This window comes from Coptis chinensis, chromosome 6 (assembly GCF_015680905.1).
Source record: "Coptis chinensis isolate HL-2020 chromosome 6, ASM1568090v1, whole genome shotgun sequence".
Lineage (NCBI taxonomy): Eukaryota > Viridiplantae > Streptophyta > Magnoliopsida > Ranunculales > Ranunculaceae > Coptis > Coptis chinensis.
In genome coordinates this window covers 91,398,542-91,423,999 of record NC_141461.1, presented here as the reverse complement: position 1 = coordinate 91,423,999, position 25,458 = coordinate 91,398,542, and the positions used below count along the sequence as shown (strand labels likewise).

The 25,458-nt window shown below is 36.5% G+C and overlaps 1 protein-coding gene across 1 annotated transcript; it reads left to right on the top strand.

The window, feature by feature from the left end:
• The first annotated feature begins 2,638 nt into the window (after positions 1-2,638).
• LOC147495379 (putative protein phosphatase 2C 76) lies at positions 2,639-10,278 on the top strand. The gene is made up of 4 exons (XM_086564029.1): positions 2,639-2,663; positions 2,794-2,885; positions 9,414-9,488; positions 9,814-10,278. The coding sequence occupies exons 1-4, from the start codon at positions 2,654-2,656 to the stop codon at positions 9,961-9,963; spliced, it is 327 nt and encodes a 108-aa protein (XP_086420155.1). The 5' UTR covers positions 2,639-2,653; the 3' UTR covers positions 9,964-10,278.
• Positions 10,279-25,458: the final 15,180 nt, after the last annotated feature.

Here is a 25,458-nt window from a genome sequence, read left to right as displayed (position 1 = left end):
CATCGAAATTGTTTTTACTATAAAAACAGAAGTTAGGTTTTGAAAAACTAAGTCTTGAATAGAAACCCAATTTTGAGAGCAATCAAAATTGAGAGAAAACCCTTACAAAGAGAAAAACTTGTAAGGAGATATGAGTGATCTAGTAAGGTAGAAAGACTTGAGAGGAGTGATTGTAATCTTCCTTCCCATACTTATAAAAGGATTAGCTCTTGTGGAAGTAGATATCATTGGCCGAACCACGGTACATCTTTGTGTTGTGGTATGTTTTACTTGTTTTATATTTCTATTATTTGTTTGTGATAGTTATATCAATAGATTAGGATTGTGGTTGTTGGTTGTAGTGAAAGATTAGATTTTTTATTGGAGTAGTAGATTGTCCAAGTACAAGCTATCTAGTGGGGATTGATTAGTATCGTTTTTCCCAATAGGTGGTATCAGAGCCAGGTTGGATTAAGCCCAACAAGGTTGTTATCCAAATCTTGCCCAGAAAGTGTTTGATAAAATTCCTGAGAGGAAATTTGAGTTGAAATAGCTTGTAAAGATGGACCATTCTGTAAACACTCGCATAACTAGTCTGAATAAAGGTAACTACACTATTTGGAAAGTCAGGATGGAAGACTTGTTCTATTGCAAGGACTTTGCACAACCCATTGAGAATGGAGGAGTAAAACCAGACGTAATTGCCACGGCTGAGTGGAAGACGCTTGATGAAAAAGCAATTGGGTGCATTAGACAACGGATTGACAACAATGTAATCCGCCTTGTATCCTAAGAGACTACCGCTTTCAGCTTGTGGAAGACATTAGAAGACCTCTATAAGAAGACAAGAAAGGATGCACATAATAGCTCTTGTCACTCAGAGATCCTTGTTACAGAAAAGCAAGAGAGAGGCAAAAGTAGAAAACCATCTCATTCTAGAAGTGAGGACAAAAGAAAATCTAAGAGTGCAAGCAGACCTCCTAAGAAAGACTTGTCGTGCAATCATTGCGGTATCTATGACCACTTCAAATATGAATGCATAAAATTGAAGAGGGATGAGAAGACTAGTACCGTACATGATAACAAGTTAGAGTTGAAAGAAAGCACCACCGGTAGATACACCACAGACATCGCTTCAGAAGGTGAAGTAGGAATTGTGTCAGATTGTGATAAGTTATGTTTGAGCACTTCATGGTAGGGTACAAAGTGGGTGGTAGATACAGGTGCTTCCTACCACTCACACTTTAGAAGAGTTTCTTCACTACCTACAAATTGGGTGATTTTGGTGAGGTAAAGATGGGCAACAATGAAGTCTCGAAGATTGTATGCCATTTCAATTTTTCTAATATCAGAAACAAGAAGCACTAGATGATGTTGTTTTGAGCAAGGCCCAAAATATCGATATCGATGAATATATCGGTGTACCCAAAAACCGATATATATCGGATATATCGGATATTTCGGATATATCCATTTTTTTGGTAACCAGTCCAAACTATTTAAAATATCGAAAATATCGAATATATCGAAAAAATAATATCGGAAATATCGGATATATATCGAAAATATATTCGAAATATCGGATTTATATTTTAAAATAGTCAAAAAGTCAACCGATACATATCGATTATATCGGAAATATCGATTATATCGGCGATATAAAGTTTCATATCGGAAATTCCGATATATATCGGAAAAAAAAAGAGTTCTATATTCGGTGGATATATGTCGGAAATATCGATGTCGGTGTACCAAAATACCGATATATATCGGCGATATATCGGATATATCTGCGATATTTTGTTCCATGGTTTTGAGGGCCTCGACGTGTTCTTATGATTATTAAGATCGTTCACCTATTGTTGTTTTGAGTAATAGAGTGAGACATACTTTGGAGAGTAGTTAGAGATTCTTATTGCAGCAGCTTACAAGACAGTTTTCTTCATAGTACAAAATATCCCGATATATCGCGATATTTGGGGATGTCTATCTAGATTTTAGAAAAAGATATATAAATATCACGATATGTTCAGAGATATATACGATTGCAAATATCAGTAATATTTCGACGATATTTGTGATATTTGGAGATATTTGGCAATATTTTGTATATATAACAATTTTATTTAATATTTACTATTATATTTCAAATAAATATAAATTTGTATCACGATATATCAAGAAATATCCACAATATCCATGATATTTGTCGGTATTTTGGATATATCTACGATATTTGCATGTGAAACAATGTCAAATATCCCCCAAGAGGGGGATATATACACGATACATATCCAGAAATTGAATATCGATAAATACCCATATCCTGATATTTTGTACTATGATTTTCTCTATTCTATTGAATAGTTTCCTTATTAGGGAGCATATCAGAGTGTGTTAGTTTAGTCTGTCAATTTAGTTTTATGGCACCTTGACTTTCAAAAAAAAAAAAAAAAAAATACGGAGATAAAAGATCTGAGATATATACGACCATGGTTAATTTAAACTCCAGGTACCTAGAACCTAAATTATAGATTGTAAATGTAATTCTCTTTTGTCATTGCTTCTAATCCTCTTTTGTTATTACTGCTTGATAGCCATACCTCTCTCTGATGATCACAAACCCAATAGAATTGATGAGCGGAAGAGAATTGAAAGTGTTGGGGGAGTCGTTATGTGGGCTGGTAAGTCTATTCATGTTGCTAAATAAAGCTGCAGCCCTTGTTTGGTTTGGACCTTCTATATTTAATCTTTTATACTCATATATATATATATGAAATGACCATGCTATTCGTTTCCAATGTGTTCAATTAGGTAATTGGAGAGTAGGAGGCGTGCTGGCAATGTCTCGTGCTTTTGGTAACCGTTTACTTAAACAGTTTGTTGTGGCAGAGCCTGAGATTAAGGTATTCAGTTCATCTCTGGAAACAGTTTCCTGGCGCTTTTTATAGTTTATGTTTCCTTAAATTTGGTAATAAATCATTCTTCCTGCAACTGGCTTTTTGAAGTTAGTTGTGACAAGTGATTGTTAGAATAGTTGTATCAACACAAAGAAACTAAAAGTAGAAACGAAGGAACGAAGAGACAAGGACGTAGGACGGAATTAGCAGGTAATAACCAAAGGCGCGGATTAGGTTTGTCTTTAAGAAAAGATTTAAGCCCCTTCCAATGGTGCGTAAAGGCAACAAGCATGGCATCTTCCTCAGATGATTCAATAGTTAACAGCAGCTTGATTTTGCACTAGAACAGACTACCCTCTAGAACAGCAATATAACTCTCTCTGGCGGCTACAGGAAGAAGAATAGGATAGGTTATAGTTTATGTTTCTCTGAGATAAGTTTTTGATCTGTTAAAGTCTATCCCCTCTATGGACTCACAATCCTATTTATAGAGGTTAGGTCGGTCTCCTAAACAGATAAGGAAGAGAGACCAACTCCTAATAGAACACCAAAACTTGCTGCTCAAGAAAAAAACAAAACAAGTTTAAGCAATTGGTCAAACCACTACCCACAACAGTAAGCCCAAACCCAAGCCTGAACCCGACCCGATGTGGTGGATAACTAATGTGGGACTATCTATTATGCACTAAAGTGGAGAGAACACTATTTGTTCATCTCCTCTACTTTGCACACACACACTAGTATTTAGAAATACACAAGAGATTCCAACAATCCCCCACTATTTCAAAATACTAATAGTCCCCCACTATTTTGGAATAGGATATTACAAAAGAAAAGGGTTAACTAAATGCCAGAGAGAATCGAAAAAACAATGCATAAGATACTGGTGTTTTACGGGCTTGAACTAGTCATAGGGTAACATGTCTTATAATATGTGAAAGTGGTGGATTAAAAAATCTTTGAACCAACATTCCCTTGTAGTAAAATAGATCACATGCACCCACATTGCTCTTTCATTATATGTCTGTTATGCGGTGTTGCGCTTTTTGGCCCTTACGATGTCTGTGTTCCATGAATGCTCTAGAGTACTTGCCCGTATACTTATAAGAACCGGCCCAGTTCTACATTCACGTAGGTGGATATCCATCAAGTGTACATTGCAGTTAAAATACACTATCTCATTATAAAATGGACTATGGATTCCAATAAGAGTAAAATAACTTATCCTTACTCATTGCAATTCTAGTTATACAAAGTATACTATAGTACCATCTCGTCATAGGGTGGGACGTCTCATAAATAAATATGACGATAATATTGTAAGACGACGAAGTGACTTGTTTTTTCCTTTGAACCTACTTCATGGGATCGCCAATCATATAGGTAGGGTTGTTGCCGTCGATTAATAAGCTCTATATATGGGCATAAGTCCCATCCCCTCGACGTATAACCACTTGCCTCCAAAAAGTGGTACAGTCAGACATGTGGCCAAACTAAGTCCGACCTAACATAATCTCTAGCAGCTGCTTGATTAAGTTATATCTCAAACTTATGTATATACATTTCCCATTGCACATATTTCTTAATGTCTTAGCTATTGCCATGAGACAGTTGCAAAGCATAGACACATCATGAGGCTGTTTAGAGCCAATGGGAAGATTTGCCAAGAGGTTGCTAACCCACTCAACATCATCACATGCCTTTTATAAGACGATTAGCTTGGATAATATCCAAAACACTTAATTTCCACCAAGGGTAAACACATAAACATTACTGGATCCAGTTTATAACACATTACCCTTCCAACAATGATGGAAATCTACTAAATATAAGTCCATAATCAATGGCTCCGCTATAGTACTTGGATAAACTGACAATATACATCCAATGTTTCTTATAAGAACAATGGGTTATCAACTCAGTATGCCATTAATGTAGGCAATGTCATGTCTCACATATATAATTCATCAAGTACAATAGGCTACCAATGATATTGACATATTTAGTATGAGAAAACACAAGTAGATTATTTTTCATAAGATGGATATTTGCCACAAAAGGTGTTAACGCATGCTTACTATCATAATACCCATACTTTTCAATGAAAAATATTTTTACTACGTGCTAAAATAATATAATAAGACCAATATGAGTTATAATTCCTATATTCTCCAGTCATCCAATTCTGTAGTGCCCGAAATTCCCCTAGACCATCCGGCCGGTCTAGTTTAAGGTACGCTGTGGGCTTCAACCATATTCAAACGTCAACATTTGGACAACTGAATATAGCAGTTACAGAAATGAGTTTAACAACATAATGAACTATCATTTTCAATGACGGTCTATTATGTGTTTCAAATAGGAATTTCTCTGTCTCATACACATTCTCAATGCTAGCACTCATGATATTAAATCATCTAAATAAAGAGAGATTAACACATATGTCTTGCTTTACTCTAAAGAAAGGGCACATCTTTATCAACAACGGTACTTTGACATCCATACGTCACCAATATGTTGTTGAATTGCTCATGCCATTTATAGGAGCTTGACCCAACTCATACAAAGATTTAACTAAATTGTATACCTTAAGCTCATCACCTGGTACTACTTGGTATTGTAGTTTCTCACAACTACTCAACTAGAGTCTTTAGAATTCTGAAGAAGAAATTATAGTTATATGAGCAAGGTTCTAAAGTAGTATAAATCTTGTCTCTGAGTGAAACCCCTTGGCTATTATTATTAGCCTTGTATTTTGCAATACAACTATCATGTTTTAGTTTTCTCTTGAAGATCCAATTCAACCTATAGATCCCCCAATAAATCAAGAGTCCAGTTTATAGGAGTTGTACCTTCAAAAAGAACATTTCTCATAGACAGACAATTTCCTTATAGGTTAATGAATCTTCCTCAAGAAACATATAAATATTATCATCGTGAATGGTGGATATACTCACTGATAGTCTTCCAAATTTCTTCTTCAGAAATTATAGGATCCTCTTATGTAGTTTATTATGAACATCCAACCATTCTATGCTAATTTCACAGAAAGCACATCCTCAAATAAAATTAGCATATAAGACATTTAATAATAATGTGGTATCTACAAAATTGTTATCACGCATGACAACTAAAACAAATATCACTATTATGAGTTTCACTAATGAGCATCTACTAGATAGTTCTAGGTCTCAAAAATATTTCTTTTAGATTCATTCACAATAGCCTTGGCAAGACACCCCCCACATTTTGAAACATTTTTGGATAGACCCAAGACCTTTCCATACTTTGTAGTTCAGTGTCTTTCCAATTATCTTGTGAGAAGAACTATGGTAAAGCAGTGTCATGCATATGGGTCACCACCCCCCACAATTCAATGGTTACTCAACCTAATCAAACTTACATGCAAAACACATTATACCGCTATAAACACTAAAAGAAACAACAATAATAATATGCACTCTTATGACAAGAATATACTTTACTCAAGTCTATGATTATTGATCATATTAAACATAGTCATATTATGTTCATGCTATCTATATGAAAGGAAATCCACAAGTGATTCAAATGAATTTTAAAGAATAGAAGAATTAGATGAAAAAGGTTTTACCCAAGATAATATCATTATCATTCTTCTTTTCATCATTCAATATTCCAATTTACATAGAGAGACAATCCACACACTTGTACATCACCTTGGCTATTTATTCATAGTTATAGGAGGATAATGCCTAATAAGACAATCCACAAATGTTACATCTCCTTGTCTAAAATAGTCATTGGAGGATATTGTTTAAGAAGACAATCCATAACCTTACATCTCCTTGACTAAATTAGGTTTATGAGGATATTGATTGTTTCCCATATTGTTTCCTCTCGTAGACAACGATGCTCATTACTTAATAATATATGACATGGTTAAACTTCATGCCTATGTTAAATAATGCATTCATGCCAAACATGGTTAATATCATATCATAGGTTCAGGAAAAGTAAACTTTAAATGTACCCCTCACAACAAAAAGTATACGATATTTAAGCAAATCTAGCCACTGAATATGCAAAACAACTGAGGACTTCACCTCCTCTTTTTACATGAGCTCAAGCAAGATAGGATACCCTATTAACAAGACCTCAAGTACTACCACAACATCTAATGGCTCAACCCATTAATGTCTTCACTAAAAAAAATTTACCAATAAACTATCATCAAGTTCAAAGTAAATCCACGATGATTAATATCCAAAACTAGCATACTATATATACAACTTTAACATATGTTATATTGGATATAAGCTACAAGTTACTTCATCTAACATGTATTTTCACAATAGTACAATTATAACTATTGTCTAACAACATGTACACTTAATAGAGGTAAGCAATTATGCATTGAATACATTATAATTACTATCCAAGATTTGAGTGTGATTGATATTAAATATCTTAAGGTCTCTCTTAGACCATCTATATACATCTACATATGTACAAACTACTTCTAGTCAAACCAATTAATATTTTAGTGATAAACATGTATAATTTGTTGACTAGGTTATTAAAGAAATTTAAACTTAGGGATTTCCCTCCTAAGAAAACTAGTATGCAACTCAAGGCAAGAATATCACCATATAATCCAACCAAAAGAATTGCAAAGAGTGAAAGAATACGATACCTAACCGATTGAAAAACCGGATTACCATATTTTCCTCCTTCTAGAAAAACAGTTCAAAAGAATTGTAATTCTGAACCAGCTCAGGACGAATTGGGTATCAAGCCTTATACCACTGGAAAGCTCTTTGAATCAGCTATCCAACACAAGAAGCGGATTACAAAACCGAGCTCTGAGCTGAAAGTTATCGCAGTTTCCGTAACGAGTGACGCAACTATCAAAAAGACGAACTTTGACGTTTTTCTTGATAGAAATCTCATATTTGACTCCCACAAACGTAGGAGAAAGGTCTACAACCATATAGGGTTTGATAAACCATAAAAGATCAATAAATATTCAATCTTTAATTGGTTTCCCTAACCGAAACAAAATTATTAGAAAATTTCTAAAGTCATAACCCAATAACACAAACAATAACTCAAAGTAAAAGACTTCTATTTTGATTGTCGTATTAAAGCACTCTCCTTTGTTCTACTACAAAATTCTTTCCTTAAGATTGTTAGAATTGTTGTATCAACACAAAGAAACTAAAGTAAAACGTATGAAACAAGAGACAAAGATAGAAGGACGTAATTACTGTGTAATAAACCAAGGCGGATTAGTCATGTCTTTAAGGAAAGATTTAAGCCCTTCCAATGGTGCGAGTAAAGGCAATAGTGTCGTCTTCCTCACATGATTCAATGGTTAACAATTTGACTGACTTTGCACTAGAACAAACTACCTAAATAAGAACAAAGAATATAACTCTCTCAAGGCTACAAGAAGAAGAGAAGAAGAATAGGATAGGATAGGTTATAGTTTATGTTTCTCTGAGATGAGTTTTTGATCGGTTAAAGTTTATCCCCTCTATGGACTCACAGTCCTATTTATAGAGGTTAGGTCGGTCTCCTAAACAGATAAGGAAGAGAGACCAACTCCTTATATAACACCAAAACTTGCTGCTCAAGAAAAAAGCAAAACAAGTTTAGGCAATTGGTCAAACCACTACCCACAACAGTAAGCCCAAAAGCCTGAACCCGACCCGATGTGGTGGATAACCAATGTAGAACTATCTATTATGCACTAAAGTGGAGAGAACACTATTTGTTAATCTCCTCTACTTTGCACACACACTAGTATTTAGAAATACACAAGAGATTTCAACAGTGATAACTCAAAATAAATCTAAAATATTGGTTTGTAAAATCCAAAATGTACACCTCGTAAACCTAGAAGCTCTTTCTTTGAGTTAAGTATGTTTTCGAAGATGGGATGGTTAATTTTTTCAGTTGAGTTAACTTTGACATTAGGAGTTAGGAAATAATTTCCAGTGTCATAAGATTTCTTTCTGGAAGTCTTATGTGTTTTTGTCAGTTTCATCTGGTAGTGGTATGGACTTCCTGTAATATAGTAGGTTTTATTAAATGGTGTTGGATTACAATATAGTGTAGCACAATCCAGTAAATACCGTAATTTAGTTATTGAAGATGCTATAAGTTGGAGTTTTCCTCAAGATGCTACCTACTACATTTAATATGCATTTGGTTTGAAGACTTTACGATGGTATGTGACAAATGTAATCTGGATATATTTAAATAGACGGTCAGGCATTAAGATCAGATGCATATCCTAACCCAGTTGTGTTGGCTGCTGATCTTTGTCTTTTGATATTTACATTCTTTGGTATGCAGAAGAGTAAAAACTATCGTGTTTTCCCCCCCCCCCCACAACCCCCTGCTCAATTTGTGCATAATTGGAAGCAAATTTATCTTAATTAGTTTGTTACTTTTGTAAGATTATATATATAGCTACAGGCGAATGTTATGGATACAGAGACAATCTGTGGCTGTGTTATTTAATTAATTTGCTGTTGTATGATTCAGGAGCAAAAGATCGACGATGAATTTGAGCTCCTGGTGCTGGCCAGTGATGGACTGTGGGATGTGGTCGCAAATGAGGTGCCAATCCTCTCTCTCTCTCTAAATATCAATATTCCTTTTCTAATCAAGTGTAGCGCACTTGACTATTTACAGCGCCGGAAAGCTGTGGGTTTTTTTATTTGAGATTATCCCTAACTATGGTAGTAGTATAGTTATCAGGAAAAACAGTCTTGGGGATTTGATGTTTACTTGACAGCACATCTATCAGTATTCTTCGTTTTTTTGGATTATGTTATATATTTCTTTAATAGCTCCCAGTTCAGGTATCCTCTTAAATCTTAATGAGCATGCTAACATTATTTCTGATTCTTGTATTTTCCTACTCCAATTATTTCCCCTTCAGGATGCCGTTTCCCTTGCGAGCTCTGAAGAAGAGCCAGAAGCAGCAGCAAGGAAGTTGACTGAGACTGCCTTCAGTCGTGGAAGCGCTGACAATATCACCTGCATTGTGGTGAGATTTCATCATGAACAAGCAGAGATCGGCTCGGCTTAGAAATTTGCTGTCTACTTTCTGATGAGTTCAATATGCTGTAATGGAAATATGCATTTGCATAGTTGCTGATGTGCATAATCGCCCTGTGCATATTACCAGTTAGCCCAGTGCTCTGTTATTTAGTAGCTGTCTTTTTAACTTCTGTTTGATATTATTTTATTATTATTTTTTTTTCCCATTTCTGGTGTATTTATGATAAACAGTGATCCCAGGTCCATTTGTTGATTTGTCTAAATGGTGCAAGTATGGACCTGGTGGGATACCCTCCCTCCCTGGTATTTTGATGCGGTTGCTGATAAAAGATGCTTTCACTTTCATCTATTTATTTATTTGCGTGCTTTTAAAGCTGAACATTATTTAAACCTGGTTTTGATCCACCCATTTATATGGTAATGCAATCATGTTAAGCTTAAATTCCTAGAAGTGCTTTAGTTTCCGAAAAAGAATGGACAAAGCAGGTTCGGGTTGATGCTGGTTGTTGAAAGACATTTTTCGCTTTGTTTAAGCAGTTTGCAACTTTGTGGAATGATTTTTCATTTGGCTTTCTAAACTCAGCCAACAAGGTTTAAACATCAAATGGGGCATAATGCATATACATGGCTTTATCATAGCGACTGTGCGACCTGGAGAATTGTTTATCGTAGCGAGATTGAAGGAATTTTTTTCTTTATTCTCAAGTATCTATGAAAGAGGAGAGTTGCAGTTTGAATTCATCAGTTCAGTTTGATCCGCTGTTAAAGAACCTTATTTCTAGGGATACCAGTTTGTCGATGTCTCATCCCACACCCCTTTCAATAGGATATTGGCTGTGAATCTGTGATCTTACATTTTCATTGTGCGTCTCTACTATTGGCAGTTTTCAGTGTAATCAAGTTTCATATTAAATCTTTTAAAAAAAAAAACGTTTCATATTAAATGACAATTGTAGTTTTCCCAAGGATGGTATGATGTTTGTCTGTGTTACCAGATTAATCCTTCAATTTAATTTGCGGTAAGGATCTTCCATATGTGCTTGTGGTGTCCTCTTTGTATTAGGTGTCAGATTCATCTATTCAGTACTCTTAATATATAGTCCCTGGGAATTCATCCTGCTGCATACACAAACGCTTTCGTACGTTGTACGATCCTTTGACCTTCAAAGAGCTAAGAGCTCGTTGTTCTGAGTTTTCACCTGTACACTATATCAATTAGTTATGTAAAATTGGATAGGTGAAAACAGTTAACCGCCAGACGCAGACACGATAGTTATTCTGGACGCCAGCAGTACATGGTGAGTACGTGATAACTAAGGCCAGGAAACAGTTATCTCTATGCTTTTTAAGTGCTTCAAGAAGGAAACAAACCTTACAATGATGAATGTGTCCTAGGATCTTATTTAGTATGATGAAGGGATTTAATGCCCAATGTAGGACTGAATATGTCGAAACAAACTAATTTCCAAAATAGACCTTTAGATTTGCGATTTAAATTGTAAATCTGTATGAGCAGTTTATGTGTATTAAGTGTTGGAATCTCTATAAGTATTTCTAAATACTAGTGTGTGTGCAAAGTGGAGGAGATGAACAAAGTGTGTTCTCTTCACTTTAGTGCATTGTAGATAGTCCCACATTGGTTATCCACCACTAGCTATGACCGAACTACCTCTATAAATACAGGGGTTATGCTTCCGTAGAAGATAGAGTTGATCAGAAACCCATCTCAGATAAACAGAAACTATAACCTATCCTATTCTTATTCTCTTTTTCCTGTAGCCACTAGAAAGAGTTATATTGCTGTTTTAGAGGGTAGTCTGTTATAGTGCAAAGTCAGATTGCTGTTAACCATTGAATCCTGTGAGGAAGACGCCATCACTGCCTTGTCTTTCTACACCATTGGAAGGGGCGAAATATTTCTTTAAGACGACTGTCTAATGGCCTTGGTTATTATTGGTTGTTAATTACTTGTCTATTGTTCCTTCGTTTAATTTCTACTCTAGTTCTTTGTGTTGATACAACTATTCTAACAATCTTAAGGAAAGATTCGTAATAGAACAAAGGAGAGTGCTTTAAATACGGCAATCAAAAGATAAGTTTTTTACTTTGAGTTATTGTTTGTGTTATTGGGTTATGACTTTAGAAATTTTCTGATAATTTTGTTTTTGTTAGGGAAACCAATTAAAGATTGAATCATAATTGATCTTTTGTGGTTTATCAAACCCTATATAGTTGTAGACCTTTCTCCTGGAGACAAATTTGAGATTTCTATCCAGAAAAACGTTAAAGTTCGTCTTTTTGACAGCTGCGTCGCTCGTTACGGAAACTGGTGTAACTTTCAGCTCAGAGCTCGGTTTTGCAATCCGCTTTTTGTGTTGGATAGCTGATTCAAAGAGCTTTCCAGTGGTATAAGGCTTGATACCCAATTCGTCCTGAGCTGGTTCAGAATTACAGTTCTTTTGAACTGTTTTTTCTAGAAGGAGGAAAATATGGTAATCCAGTTTTTCAATCGGTTAGGTATCGCATTCTTTCACTCTTTATAATTCTTTTGGTTTGATTATATGGTGATATTTTTGCCTTGAGTTGCATGCTAGTTTTTCTTAGGAGGGAAATCCCTAAGCTTAAACTTCTTTAATAACCTAGTCAACAAATTATACATGTTTATATCTAAGATATTAATTGGTTTGACTAGAAGTAGTTTGATATTATTTTTCTTTGTACATATGTAGATGTATGTAGATGGTCTAAGAAAGACCTTAAAATATTTAATATCAATCACACTCTTGGATAGTAATTATAATGTATTCTATGCATAATTGCTTACCTCTATTGAGTGTACATGTTGTTAGACGATGGTTATAATTGTAATATTGTGAAAATACATGTTAGATGAAGTAACTTGTAGCTTATATCCAATATAGCATATGTTAAAGTTGTATAGCATGCTAGTTTTGGATATTAATCATCGTGGATTTACTTTGAACTTGATGATAGTTTATTGGTAAAATTTTCTAGTTGAAGACATTAATGGGTTGAGCCATTAGATGTTGTGGTAGTACTTGAGGTCTTGTTGATAGGGTATCATATCTTGCTTGAGCTCATGTAAAAAGAGGAGGTGAAGTCCTAAGTTGTTTTGCATATTCAGTGGCTAGATTTGCTTAAATATCGTATACTTTTTGTTGTGAGGGGTACAGTTAAAGTTTACTTTTCCTGAACCTATGATATGATATTAACCATGTTTGGCATGAATGCATTATTTAACATAGGCATGAAGTTTAACCATGTCATATATTATTAAGTAATGAGCATCGTTGTCTACGAGAGGAAACAATATGGGAAACAATCAATATCCTCCTAAACCTAATTTAGTCATGGAGATGTAAGGTTATGGATTGTCTTCTTAGACAATATCCTCTAGTGACTATTTTAGAAAATGAGATGTAACGCTTGTGGATTGTCTTATTAGCCATTATCCTTCTATGACTATGAATAAATAGCCAAGGTGATATACAAGTGCGTGGATTGTCTCTCTATGTAAGTTGGAATGTTAAATGATGAAAAGAAGAATGATAATGATATTATCTTGGGTAAAACCTTTTTCATCTAATTCTTCTATTCTTTAAAGTTTATTTGAATCACTTGTGGATTTTCTTTCATATAGATAGCGTGAACATAATATGACTATGTTTAATATGATCCATAATCATAGACTTGAGTAAAGTATATTCTTGTCATAAGAGTGCATATTATTGTTGTTGTTTCTTTTAGTGTTTGTAGCGGCATATTGTGTTTTGCATGTAAGTTTGATTAGGTTGAATAACCTTGAACTGTGGGGGGGTTGTGACCTATATGCATGACACTATTTTACCAAAGTTTACCTCACAAGATAACTGGAAAAACACTGAACTACAAAGTATGGAAAGGTCTTGGGCCTATCCAAAAATGCTTCAAAATGTGTGTGTGTGGGGGGGTATCTTGCCAAGGCTATTGTGAATAAATCTAAAAGAAATATTTTTTTGAGACCTAGAACTATCTAGTAGATGTTCATTGGTGAAACTCATAATAGTGATGTTTGTTTTAGTTGTCATGCGTGATAACAATCTTGTAGATATCACACTATTATTGAATGTCTTATATGCTAATTTTATTTTGAGGATGTGCTTTATGTAAAATTGGCATAGAGTGGTTGAATGTTCATAATGAACTACGTAAGAGGATCCCATAATTTATGAATAAGAATTTGGAAGACTATCAGTGAGTATATCCACCATTCACGGTGATGATATTTATATGTTTCTTGAGGAAGATTCATTAACCTTGTTTGGGTAAGAATTCACCCAGACACACTATTGAATCTGCAAGGGGAGATGTTGTATAAAGAATGAGACTGTGCCTTAATGGCTGCCTACGTATCCAGAATATGTATCCAGAATCAAGTCTCTAAAAACGTAGTTCTTTGTTAAGTGAAGAGTCCTATTTATAGAAATAGAAAATAAGAGTCCCGGACAAAGACAAGGACTCTTACTAGATATGACTGGTTAACTGAACATGTGACCGGCTTAGGTGACTGACTGGGCCGTCCCGATGTCTACTTCATACGTGAGCCGTCCAAGTGGCTAACTAGCCGGGCCCGGTGGCTAACTGGACATGTGAGCCGTCCGTGTGGCTAACTAGAACTCCGGAGCCGCCCAGTGGCTAAGTGGACATGTGAGCCGTCCAGGTGGCTAACTAGAACTGTGAGCCGTCCAGGTGGCTAAGTGGACATGTGAGCCGTCCAAGTAGCCGAGGATCGGTCACTTAGACTTAATATAAAGACTAAGTCCCTAATGAGTTCGTTAGCTAGGGTACGAATGTGGAGGTACGTACATTGCCCCCTCTTTGCCATATGGAATTGATTGGATGTGGCAAAGAAAAAATGGGGAAAAAAACGGAACCATAATAACTGGTATAGTGTTTAGACCATGTACAATATATGGCATGATTAAGATAAAAAGGATGAAATCAATTACTTTTAAGCAAAATTAGGAATATTTGATATAGAATTAGAGGCCTAAGCCTAAGGATTATAGCTTAATCTCCAAAGAATGAGAACTTTAAACTTCGGAACTTGCACGCAGTTTTCATATATCCATTTAGGAAAAATACTAATTAGCACCAGTTTCTGTTCCATGCATTGGGATACTTGCATGCAATTTCTTGCACACAAATGCTTTCAATGGACTGGTCTTTCGCAATGTGATACCAACTTCTCTCTCCTGTCCATATTTTCTGGTGCAATACCATTTATAAGACTCCATTCACAACATGAATTAATGTACCTACCGCAAAGGGGAGCATGCGTTCTGCAATTATTATGCCCATGTACATCCGGCGTCTTGTTCCAAACTGAATAAATTTAAAATCTAGCTTGCCTCTTAAAATCAATATCAAATCTTATATTTTAATAATTAAATAGATAAGGATTAATTTAGATCAAAGTGAAATTGGTGTTTTGATTAATAGGGACTGTGAAAAACTAGATTACTTCAAGGCTTGAATTAAGAGCACTTATCCCATTTTACGGGAGGCGACTTTATAAAAGGATTAATCCTTATCTATTTAATAAGGATTTATATAGTATTTTATAAAGGTTACACACACTTTGGTTAAGTAAGAGTACGTATCTCACTTGTGTTTAAGGAACATATCGTTTCTAAGTGTAACATACATACCGATCGTTATATATGGTAATTATGAGTGGAAATAAATATGACGTGAAAGTCCGAGAAGTAGCCATGAAGATCGAGAATGACGATGGTAACATGTACTGGTGAAACTATTCGACGACGATGGTTAGAGCGTTCGCCTGTGCCAAGATCTATTATTCGTGTAACTTGTACGGAAGGAATTAAGGGTCTTTGCCAGCTGAAGAACTTTGATGTCAAGCAACTTGAAAATTTCAGCACAAATCATCCCGTGGAAGAGGGAGAAATGGTCGAACGCATGTGCATAAAATGGACCAAGGTTTAACAATCCCGCTAGATTATGACGCTGCACGATTATTGTCTTTATGGCAGATTGCACCAATACAAATCGGGATGCCGCTATGGTTGGTATTTGCACGAGCTAAAGCTTTGGCAAAAAGCTACAAGCGTCCCTTTGGTTTTGAAGAATTGTTTCTTTTGCTGCAACCGCAACGTCGCATTGAGGCAGATGGGTCGTCATATTTTACCATGGACTGGAAGACTGAGAAGAAGTTCAAAGGCTTACCGAAAGGTTACAAAGACTGGGATAAATATTGTTTTCTCCTCCGAGGACCATGGAATCCCCATGGAATCGTGTTCCAAATAAAATATTTAGGTAACGAAAAGCATTAAATTCTCACATTGAATTTTACTGCTTTGATTGTTGTATATTTGTATGTTTAAATGACGTTATTTTTTGTGATGCTCTATAGATGAAAGCCCTATTATTCCAAATATTGAGATTGGAAAACGAGCTGTAGAGAACTTACAATTTTATTTTAGTAGTGACCGTGAGGAACACATTCTTGATTTAACTTGGCCTAATGAGGTTGCTTATTGGGGTTGGCGTAGCGAGAGACAAAATGATCGTGAGAAAATTTCTGGGCCAAAAACGCATCAAGAGCAATATGTTGCATCCAAAGATCAATTGACAGATAAGCGCCGAAGTAATGGAATGAATCTTAGAAGTGATTGTTTGCCAAGGAAATTATTGCTCAATTCTGGAGAGGGCTTAAATCAAAAGAAATGAAAACTAACCAATGAAGTGCAAGATGATGGTTGGGAAGATTGGAAAACGCCTGAAGTGTCAACTAAGGCATCCGAAGAGGAAGATAGAAGGAACAAACAAAAAGTTGACGAAAACTTTATTAGCGGTAGCGTTGAGTCCACAATCTCACAAAGCCGTTCTATTGATGTTGTGGAGCCCAAAGCATGTGAAGATAATGCTCCTCAAAGTGCTGCTAAAGCATTTCTCGTCGCAAGTAACAAAGATGCAGCAACTACTATTTCACCTATTATAGAAATTAGCTTAGAAACTGAAGATACCCAACTGCATCCTTCAAGGAGTGGACCTTCCCAGGCCAATGAGGTTCATGCTATTGTTGATAGCTCTACATAAAGATGTTGTTTGCCTCTTCACAAAGTAAACGTAAATACAATAATGGAAGCTACCTGACCGACTTCAATTGGTTTTTACGGAAGAAGACATGATAGATCGTTAAGAACTACTGAAGTTCTTGATTTTGATCTGCTCGATGATTATGTTAACAAACATTTGATGCAGCCCACTTCTGGAGAGAACCCTCTATCTGGTAACTTGATATGTATAGGTGATACTTCAGATTTTTGCAATATGGGGATGCAAAAGTTGCAAGAGGTTAATATTCCATTGCACTTTAAATTATAGGATTTATCATAGTTTATTGTAGTAATAAATTTATTTTTGTAGGCTAAAGAGAGTTTTGCTAAAGCAATGATAATGCTTGGTAAAGAAAAAGAACGGGGTCTATCACCACTGATGATAGAGAAGCTTCAGAACGATAAAGATGAGGCTACAGCTGAGGTTGCCAAAGTCATTAATGAGTCGTCGGTTTTAAAAGAACGAGTGGCTGTTTTAGAGCATGAAAAAGGTTGTTTGGTGTAGCAAAAAATGGCTATGGAGAAAGCATTAAAAGTGAAAGAGACAGATTATAAGAAAATTGCGAGAAGAATTGGCGTTGAAAAAAGGCACGCTTAGCTGCATTGAATCAAAGCTCTCTCCGCAGCCGTTGCTTGAAAATGCTCATTTGGAGTCTTCAAAGAAAGAAGAATGTCGACTTGCTGAATGGAACGCGTGATGTGCTAAAAAACGCTCTGGAACATTATACTTTCCTATATGATTCTCGTTCATTAAAAGAAAATGATGGTATACTTCTTCCTAGTGCTATAGAAGACGCCATTGAAGATCTCGGCTTAGAAGATGATTTAGGAGGAGATTCTACCCCTTCTAAAGAAGAAGACGAACAATCGACTTAAATTGTTATCTATTTGTCGTAGACTTAGTAGTTACGTTGTAGTCATCTACTCATCTACATGTTACTAGCTGATTTCCCTCTCAATAATATATAATTATTTGCCACAATTTGATCGTATATGTTTGTATCGTTTTGGATTTATTCCCTTTTAGAGTAAGTCGACACTTTGACATCCTTGCAATGAGCTGAATAAGTATTTAAGTTCTGTTTGTGATTATGAGTGTTGCCCTATGATGATTTTGCAAACTAGTCGTCATTACTTGTTGGGAAATGCTAATTGACAATTGCCGAAAATTGACTTGAGACCATATCAGTGAGATTCAATTTCTTTTCCTTTTTGTCAATGTACATTTGGAATGAAACTAAGACAAGAGAACAGGTTTATTTGATTTTTAACTGACAGATCTCAGTGGTTTTTTATGGTGGTGCATGGATACTATTCTTTGTGTTAGAGGGATTTACTCCACTGGCTAATCCTGTGTAGTGGTATATCTAATCAATTGCTTTTGGACTTTACTTGGGCAAGGATCCCCAAGGTGTCATAGCTACTCTTTGCTTCTTTCGGTTTTGGCTTGGATTTGGCATTGGTGGTGACTAAAGCGTATGTATATGAGTGGAAGTTATGGATAGAATTAACTCTTCATTATTATTATTATTTTGCCCGTTGTAAAATTTATTGGTAATGATAGAACCAAAAGCAATTGAGATGATTGCTAAGTTTACTTAGCTTTCGATCAAGGGCTAATGGTGATATTATTATCGATGAAATTTTGAAAGTGGGGCAATTATACGCGTGTGACATAGAGTAATACCTTTTTACGGCAAACCATTAATTTTTTTAATTATTGTCTATGCATGTAGTGTAACATGGCATCTAAGAGTATTGTTGTTGACCTGAACAAAGGAGAAAAACTAGATGGTCTAAATTATGATATTTGGCACCGTAAGATCCAGTACCTTCTAGAGGAGCAAAATGTCCTCGAAACTCTGACTAATAATATGGAGCTGCTTGAGGAAGGCACTACTGCTCAACACCGTCGTAGCTTGGAGGTGTACCAGAATTGGAAAAAACAGGATCGTTGTGCGCGCTTTATTATGTTAAGCAGCATGCACAACGACCTGATTGGCGAGTTCGAGGGGTACAAAACCGCCAAGGAAATGTGGAATGCTTTAAAATTGACTTATGCTGGCACCACAGCTACTAGGTTACATGCATTGACTTTGAAATTCGAAACCTATAAGAAGGCTTCGAATGACACTATGGTTGAACATCTTAGGAAGATGTCCCAGATGATACGTGACTTAAAAGCTGCTGGAAATGTTCTTACTGATGAGCAGCAAATTTTGGCTGTTTTGAGGTCCCTCCCTGATTCTTGGGAACAGATGAAACTCATTATGACGCATAATGAGAATATAACCAACCTTTCTCAGTTATCGCGTCATTCGGAGTTAGAGGCAGAGCGGCAAGCTGCTAGGACTAATAGCAGTGCTGCCACTGGTTGTTTTGCTGAACCAAGCAAGCGCGGGACTAGGTCCAAGCGCAAGCAAGATGGTAAAGCAAGTACAGGGGCTCAAAACAGCACACTTGCGCCTAAAAGGAACATAAATAAGCGCCGTAGAGGTAATAGAGCTGGTAAAAAGCAAGACAAGTCTAAGATGGCTTGTAACAATTGTGGTGTACTTGGACACTTCGCTCGTGAATGCACTGAGCCGAAGAAGGTAAACTCAAACACTTTTAGCTATTCTAATTGCTTTGTTTGCACTGAGGTGCTTGTTGCTCATTCATGTGATCCTAATTGGATTGTGGATACAGGAGCAACCAAACACATCGCAAAAGACAGAGTAGGATTTGTGGAGTTTCGTCGGGTTCTAAGTGGCAGTCAAAGAATTTTTATGGGAAACAGTTCTAGTGAAGACGTACTGGGTATTGGCACATACCATATACGGATGCGCACTAGACGCACGCTAATACTCCATGATGTTCTTTATGCGCCAGGAGTTCGACGCAGTTTGCTTTCAGTTATTTGTCTTTTAGAACTTGGTTTTGCTGTCAATTTCAGCTTAGAAGCAGTTTCTATTTCTTTAGGTTCCATTTTGTATGGACGAGCTTTTATTTCGAATGGTTTATTTGAGTTGGATATTGATTTTGGTAATTATAATTCAGCTAATTCTTTTTTGACTTTTATGGATGATGATGTCGTTTCAAATTCAGTGAAATGGCACATTAGATTAGGACATATTGGGCAGGACAGGATGAATAGACTAGCAAGGGAAGGACTTCTGAGTCCTCTTGCAAAAGTCAATCTCCCGGTCTGGGAACACTGTCTGGCTGGGAAGTCAACTAGAAAACCATTTGGAAAGGCGCGAAGAGCATCTGTTCCACTAGAGTTAATGCATTCCGACATATGCGGACCATTTAATGTGAGGGCTCGTCGTGGTGCACTTTATTTTATCACATTCATAGATGATTACACGCAATTTGGTTATGTTTACTTAATTTCGCATAAATCTGATGCTTCTGATTGTTTCAAAAGATTTATGGCTGAAGTTGAGAATCAATTGGAGAGATGTATTAAGGCTCTCCGAACTGACCGAGGGCGCGAGTATTTGTCTGAGCAAATGAGATTGCTCTGTGAACAAAAGGGCATTCGACGACAGCTTACTATTCCTTTAACTCCACAACAAAATGGTGTTGCTGAAAGAAGGAATAGAACCCTTTTAGATATGGTAAGATCGATGATGGCGCAAGCAAACCTCCCCACGACCTTCTGGGGTGATGCTTTGCTGACTGCTGCCTACATTCTCAACAAGGTGCCCTCTAAGTCTGTCCCATCAACCCCTTATGAACTATGGACCGCAGAAAAACCCGAAGTTAGTCATCATATCGTCCATGGGGTTCTACTGGTTTTGTTCATACCTCGTCTTCACAAACTGGGAAGTTAGACATGAGAGCTAAGAAATGTATATTCATTAGATACTCTGAGCACTCTAAGGGTTATGTCTTTCTTCATGAACAAAATAATGGTGGGATGGTGGAAATTGAGTCACGCGATGTTGATTTTGTGGAAAATGATTTTCCAAGCAGGAAAAAAGCTCGGTTGTCAACTGAGTTCTATGAGATGATAGAACCAATTGAGGCTATAGAAGATGTAACTCCACCTACGCTCGGCGATGATGGGGTAATAATTCCTCCTTCTGAAGTGTTCCAATGATCGTCGAGGATAGTGGGAGTTTACCACTAGATGACTCAGATGATCAAGACAATCTTGAGCCACGTAGAAGCAAACGTGGAAGTGTACCCTGTCGTCGTTTTGAGATTGAAGGGGAAGCTTTCATGTGTGCTGCTATTGACGATGATGAGCCTAGGTCATACCAAGAGGCTTTGTCATCACCTGTTTCAAAGGAATGGTTAGCTGCTATGCAAGATGAGATAAGTTCCATGAAGAAGAACCAAGTTTGGGAACTTGTTGATCTTCTTCAAGGGCGCAAAATGATTAAAACAGATGGGTTCGAAAGTTGTTTAACCGCAAATGGAGCTATTGATAAGTATAAAGCCCGATTGGTAGCGAAAGGTTTTACCCAAATAGAGGGTATACACTACGAGGAAACTTTCTCACCAGTGGTGAGATTTACCTCAATTTGCTTCATTTTAGCACTTGTTGCACATTTTAACTTAGAACTCTATCAGATGGATGTTAAGACAGTGTTTCTTAATGGGGATCTAAATGAAGAAATTTATATGGATCAGCTCAAAGGCTTTGAGGTAGAAGGACAAGAGCGCAAAGTATGCAAGTTCAAAAAGTCTATTTACGGATTAAAACAGTCATCCAAACAATGGTACCTTAAGTTTCATCGAGCCATTACTTCATATGGGTTTGAGATGATTGAAGAGGATCATTGTGTGTATGCCAAACGATCTAATAGGAGTTTTCTTGTGCTGTCATTATATGTTGACGACATTTTGTTGGCTGGAAATGATAAGGGGTTAATCATAGCCACTCAGAAGTGGTTGTCCTCTAATTTTGATATGAAGGACATGGGTGAGTCAAATTTTGTATTGGGGGTAAAGATTACCCGAGATCGTTCTAAGAGGTTACTTGGTTTATCTCAAGAGACTTATATTAAGAAAGTTCTTGAACGATTCCGAATGCAAAATTGCAAACCTATTGATACTCCTGTCCAAAAGGGTCATACTTTACATCTTGGTCTTTGCCCTAAAACAGAGGCAGAGAAGGAACAAATGGCTAATGTGCCCTATGCAAATGCAATTGGGAGTCTGATGTATGCTATGATGTGTACTCGACCAGACATTTGCTTTGCAGTAGGATTAGTGAGCCGTTTTCAAAGTAATCCTGGACATGCTCATTGGCAGGCAGTGAAAAGGATTCTTAGATACCTTCGTGGGACTTCAGACTATATGCTTTGCTATCAAGGAGCAAGAGCAAACCTTCATGGGTACAGTGATGCTGATTGGGCTAGTGACTTGGATGAGCGTAGATCCGCCCCGGCTATACATTCTTACTTTCAGGAGGTGCTATTTCTTGGAGTAGTAAGAAACAAGCATGCATTGCATTGTCCACAATGGAGTCCGAGTATGTTGCTTGTTGTGCCCACAGACGGCGCCAATTATGTTTGGGTAAGAATTCACCCAGACACACTATTGAATCTGCAAGGGGAGATGTTGTATAAAGAATGAGACTGTGCCTTAATGGCTGCCTATGTATCCAGAATATGTATCCAGAATCAAGTATCTAAAAACGTAGTTCTTTGTTAAGTGAAGAGTCCTATTTATAGAAATAGAAAATAAGAGTCCCGACAAAGACAAGGACTCTTACTAGATAGGACCGGGTTAATCAACATGTGACGCTCGGTGATTGATTGGGCCGCCCCGATGTCTACTTCTTCATCGCGGAGCCGCCCAAGTGGCTAACTAGAACTGTGGAGCCGCCCGGTGGCTAAGTGGACATGTGAGCCGTCCAGGTGGCTAACTAGAACTGTGAGTCGTCCAGGTGGCTAAGTGGACATGTGAGCCGTCCAGGTAGCCGAGGATCGGCCACTTAGACTTAATATAAAGACTAAGTCCCTAATGAGTTCGTTAGCCAGGGTACGAATGTGGAGGTACGTACAAACCTATAATGAAGTTGTCTGTCTATGAGAAGTGTCCTTTTAAAGGATACAACTCCTCTAAACTGGATTCTTGATTTCTTGGGGGATCTATAGGTTGAATTGGATCTTCAAGAGAAAACTAAAACATGATATTTGTATTGCAAAATACAAGACTAATAATAATAGCTAAGGGGTTTCAATCAGAGACAAGATTTATACTACTTTGAAACCTTGCTCATGTAACTAGAATTTTTTCTATAGAATTCTAAAGACTCTAGTTGAGTAGTTGTGCGGAACTACAATACCAAGTAGTACCAGGTGATGAGCTTAAGGTATATAATTTAGTTAAATCTTTGTATGAGTTGATTCAAGCGCCTATAAATGGCATGAGAAATTCAACAACATATTGGTGTCATATGGATGTCAAAGTATCGTTGTTGATAAAAAAATGTGTACTTTCTTTAGAGTAAAGCAAGACATATGTGTTAATCTCTCTTTGTTTAGATTATTTAATATCATGAGTGCTAGCTTTGAGAATGTGTATGAGACAGAGAAATTCCTATTTGAAACACATAATAAACCGTCATTGAAAACGATAGTTCATTATGTTGTTAAACTCATTTTCAGAATCGCTATATTAGGTTGTCAAGATGTTGACGTTTGAATATGGTTGAAGCCCACAACGTACCTTAAACCAGACTGGCCGGATGGTATAAGGGAATTTCGGGCACTATAGAATTGAATGACTGGTGAATATAGTAATTAAAACTCATGTTGGTCTCATTATATTGTTATAGCACTTAGTTGAAATATTTTTCATTGAAAAGTATGAGTATTATGATAGTAAGCATGTGTTAACATCTTTTGTGGCAAATATCCATCTTATGAAAAATAATCTTCTTGTGTTTTCTCATACTAAATATGTCAATATCATTGGTAGCCTATTGTACTTGATGGATAATGTATGTGAGACATGACATTGCCTACATTAATGGCATATTGAGCTGATAACCCATTGTGTCCTTATAAGGAACTTTGATATATATTGTCAGTTTATCCAAGTACTATAGCGGATCCATTGATTATGGACTTATATTTAGTAGATTTCCATCATTGTTGGAAGGGTAATGTGTTATAAACTGGATCCAGTAATGTTTATGTGTTTACTCTTGGTGGAAATTAAGTGTCTTGGATATTATATATCCAAGCTAATCGCCTTATAAAAGGCATGTGATGATGTTAAGTGGGTTAGCAACCTCTTGGCATATCTTCCCATTGGCTCTAAACAGCCTCCTGATGTGTCTATGCTTTGCAACTATCTCATTGCAATAGCTAAGACATAAAGAAATATGTGCAATGGGAAATGTATATACATAAATTTGAGATATAACTTAATCAAGCAACTGCTAGAGATTATGTTAGGTCAGACTTAGTTTGGCCACATGTCTGACCGTACCACTTATTTGGAGGCAAGTGGTTATACGTCGAGGGGGATGAGACTTATGCCCATATATAGGGCGACACTGACGACAACCCTACCTATGTGATTGGAGATCCCATGAAGTAGGTTCAAAGGGAAAAACAAATCACTTCGTCGTCCTGCAGTACTATCGTCTTATTTATGTATGAGTCGTCCCACCCTATGGCGAGATGGTACTATAGTATACTTTGTATAACTAGAATTGCAATGAGTAAAGATGAGTTATTTTACTCTTATTGGAATCCATAGTCCATTTTATAGTGAAATAGTGTATTTTAACTGCAATGTACACTTGATGGATATCCACCTACGTGAATGTAGAACTGGGTCGGTTCTTATTAGTATACGGGCAAATACTCTAGAACATTTATGGAATACAGGCAGTGCAAGGGCCAAAAAGCGCAACACCGCATAACAGACATATAATGAAAGAGCGGTGTGGGTGCATGTGATCTATTTTACTATAAGAGAATGTTGGTTCAAAGATTTTTTAATCCACCACTTTTACGTATTATAAGACATGTTACCCTATGACTGGTTCAAGCCCGTAAAACACTAGTATCTTATGTATTATTTTTTCGATTTTCTCTGGCATTTAGTTAACCCATTTCTTTTGTAATATCCTATTTCAAAATAGTGGGGACTATTAGTATTTTGAAATAGTGGGGGATTGTTGGAATCTCTATAAGTATTTCTAAATACTAGTGTGTGTGTGCAAAGTGGAGGAGATGAACAAAGTGTGTTCTCTTCACTTTAGTGTATTGTAGATAGTCCCACATTGGTTATCCACCACTAGCTGTGACCGACCTACCTCTATAAATACAATGGCTGTGCGTCCATAGAAGATAGAGTTGATCAGAAACCCATCTCAGAGAAATAGAAACTATAACCTATCATATTCTTCTTCTCTTTTTCCCGAA

What these genes read in the sequence shown, in the direction of transcription:
- LOC147495379 (XM_086564029.1), top strand. An exon ending in TGGCAGAGCCTGAGATTAAG is followed by an intron (nt 2,886 to 9,413) that starts GTATTCAGTTCA and finishes TGTATGATTCAG; the next exon opens with GAGCAAAAGATCGACGATGA. An exon ending in GGGATGTGGTCGCAAATGAG is followed by an intron (nt 9,489 to 9,813) that starts GTGCCAATCCTC and finishes TTTCCCCTTCAG; the next exon opens with GATGCCGTTTCCCTTGCGAG.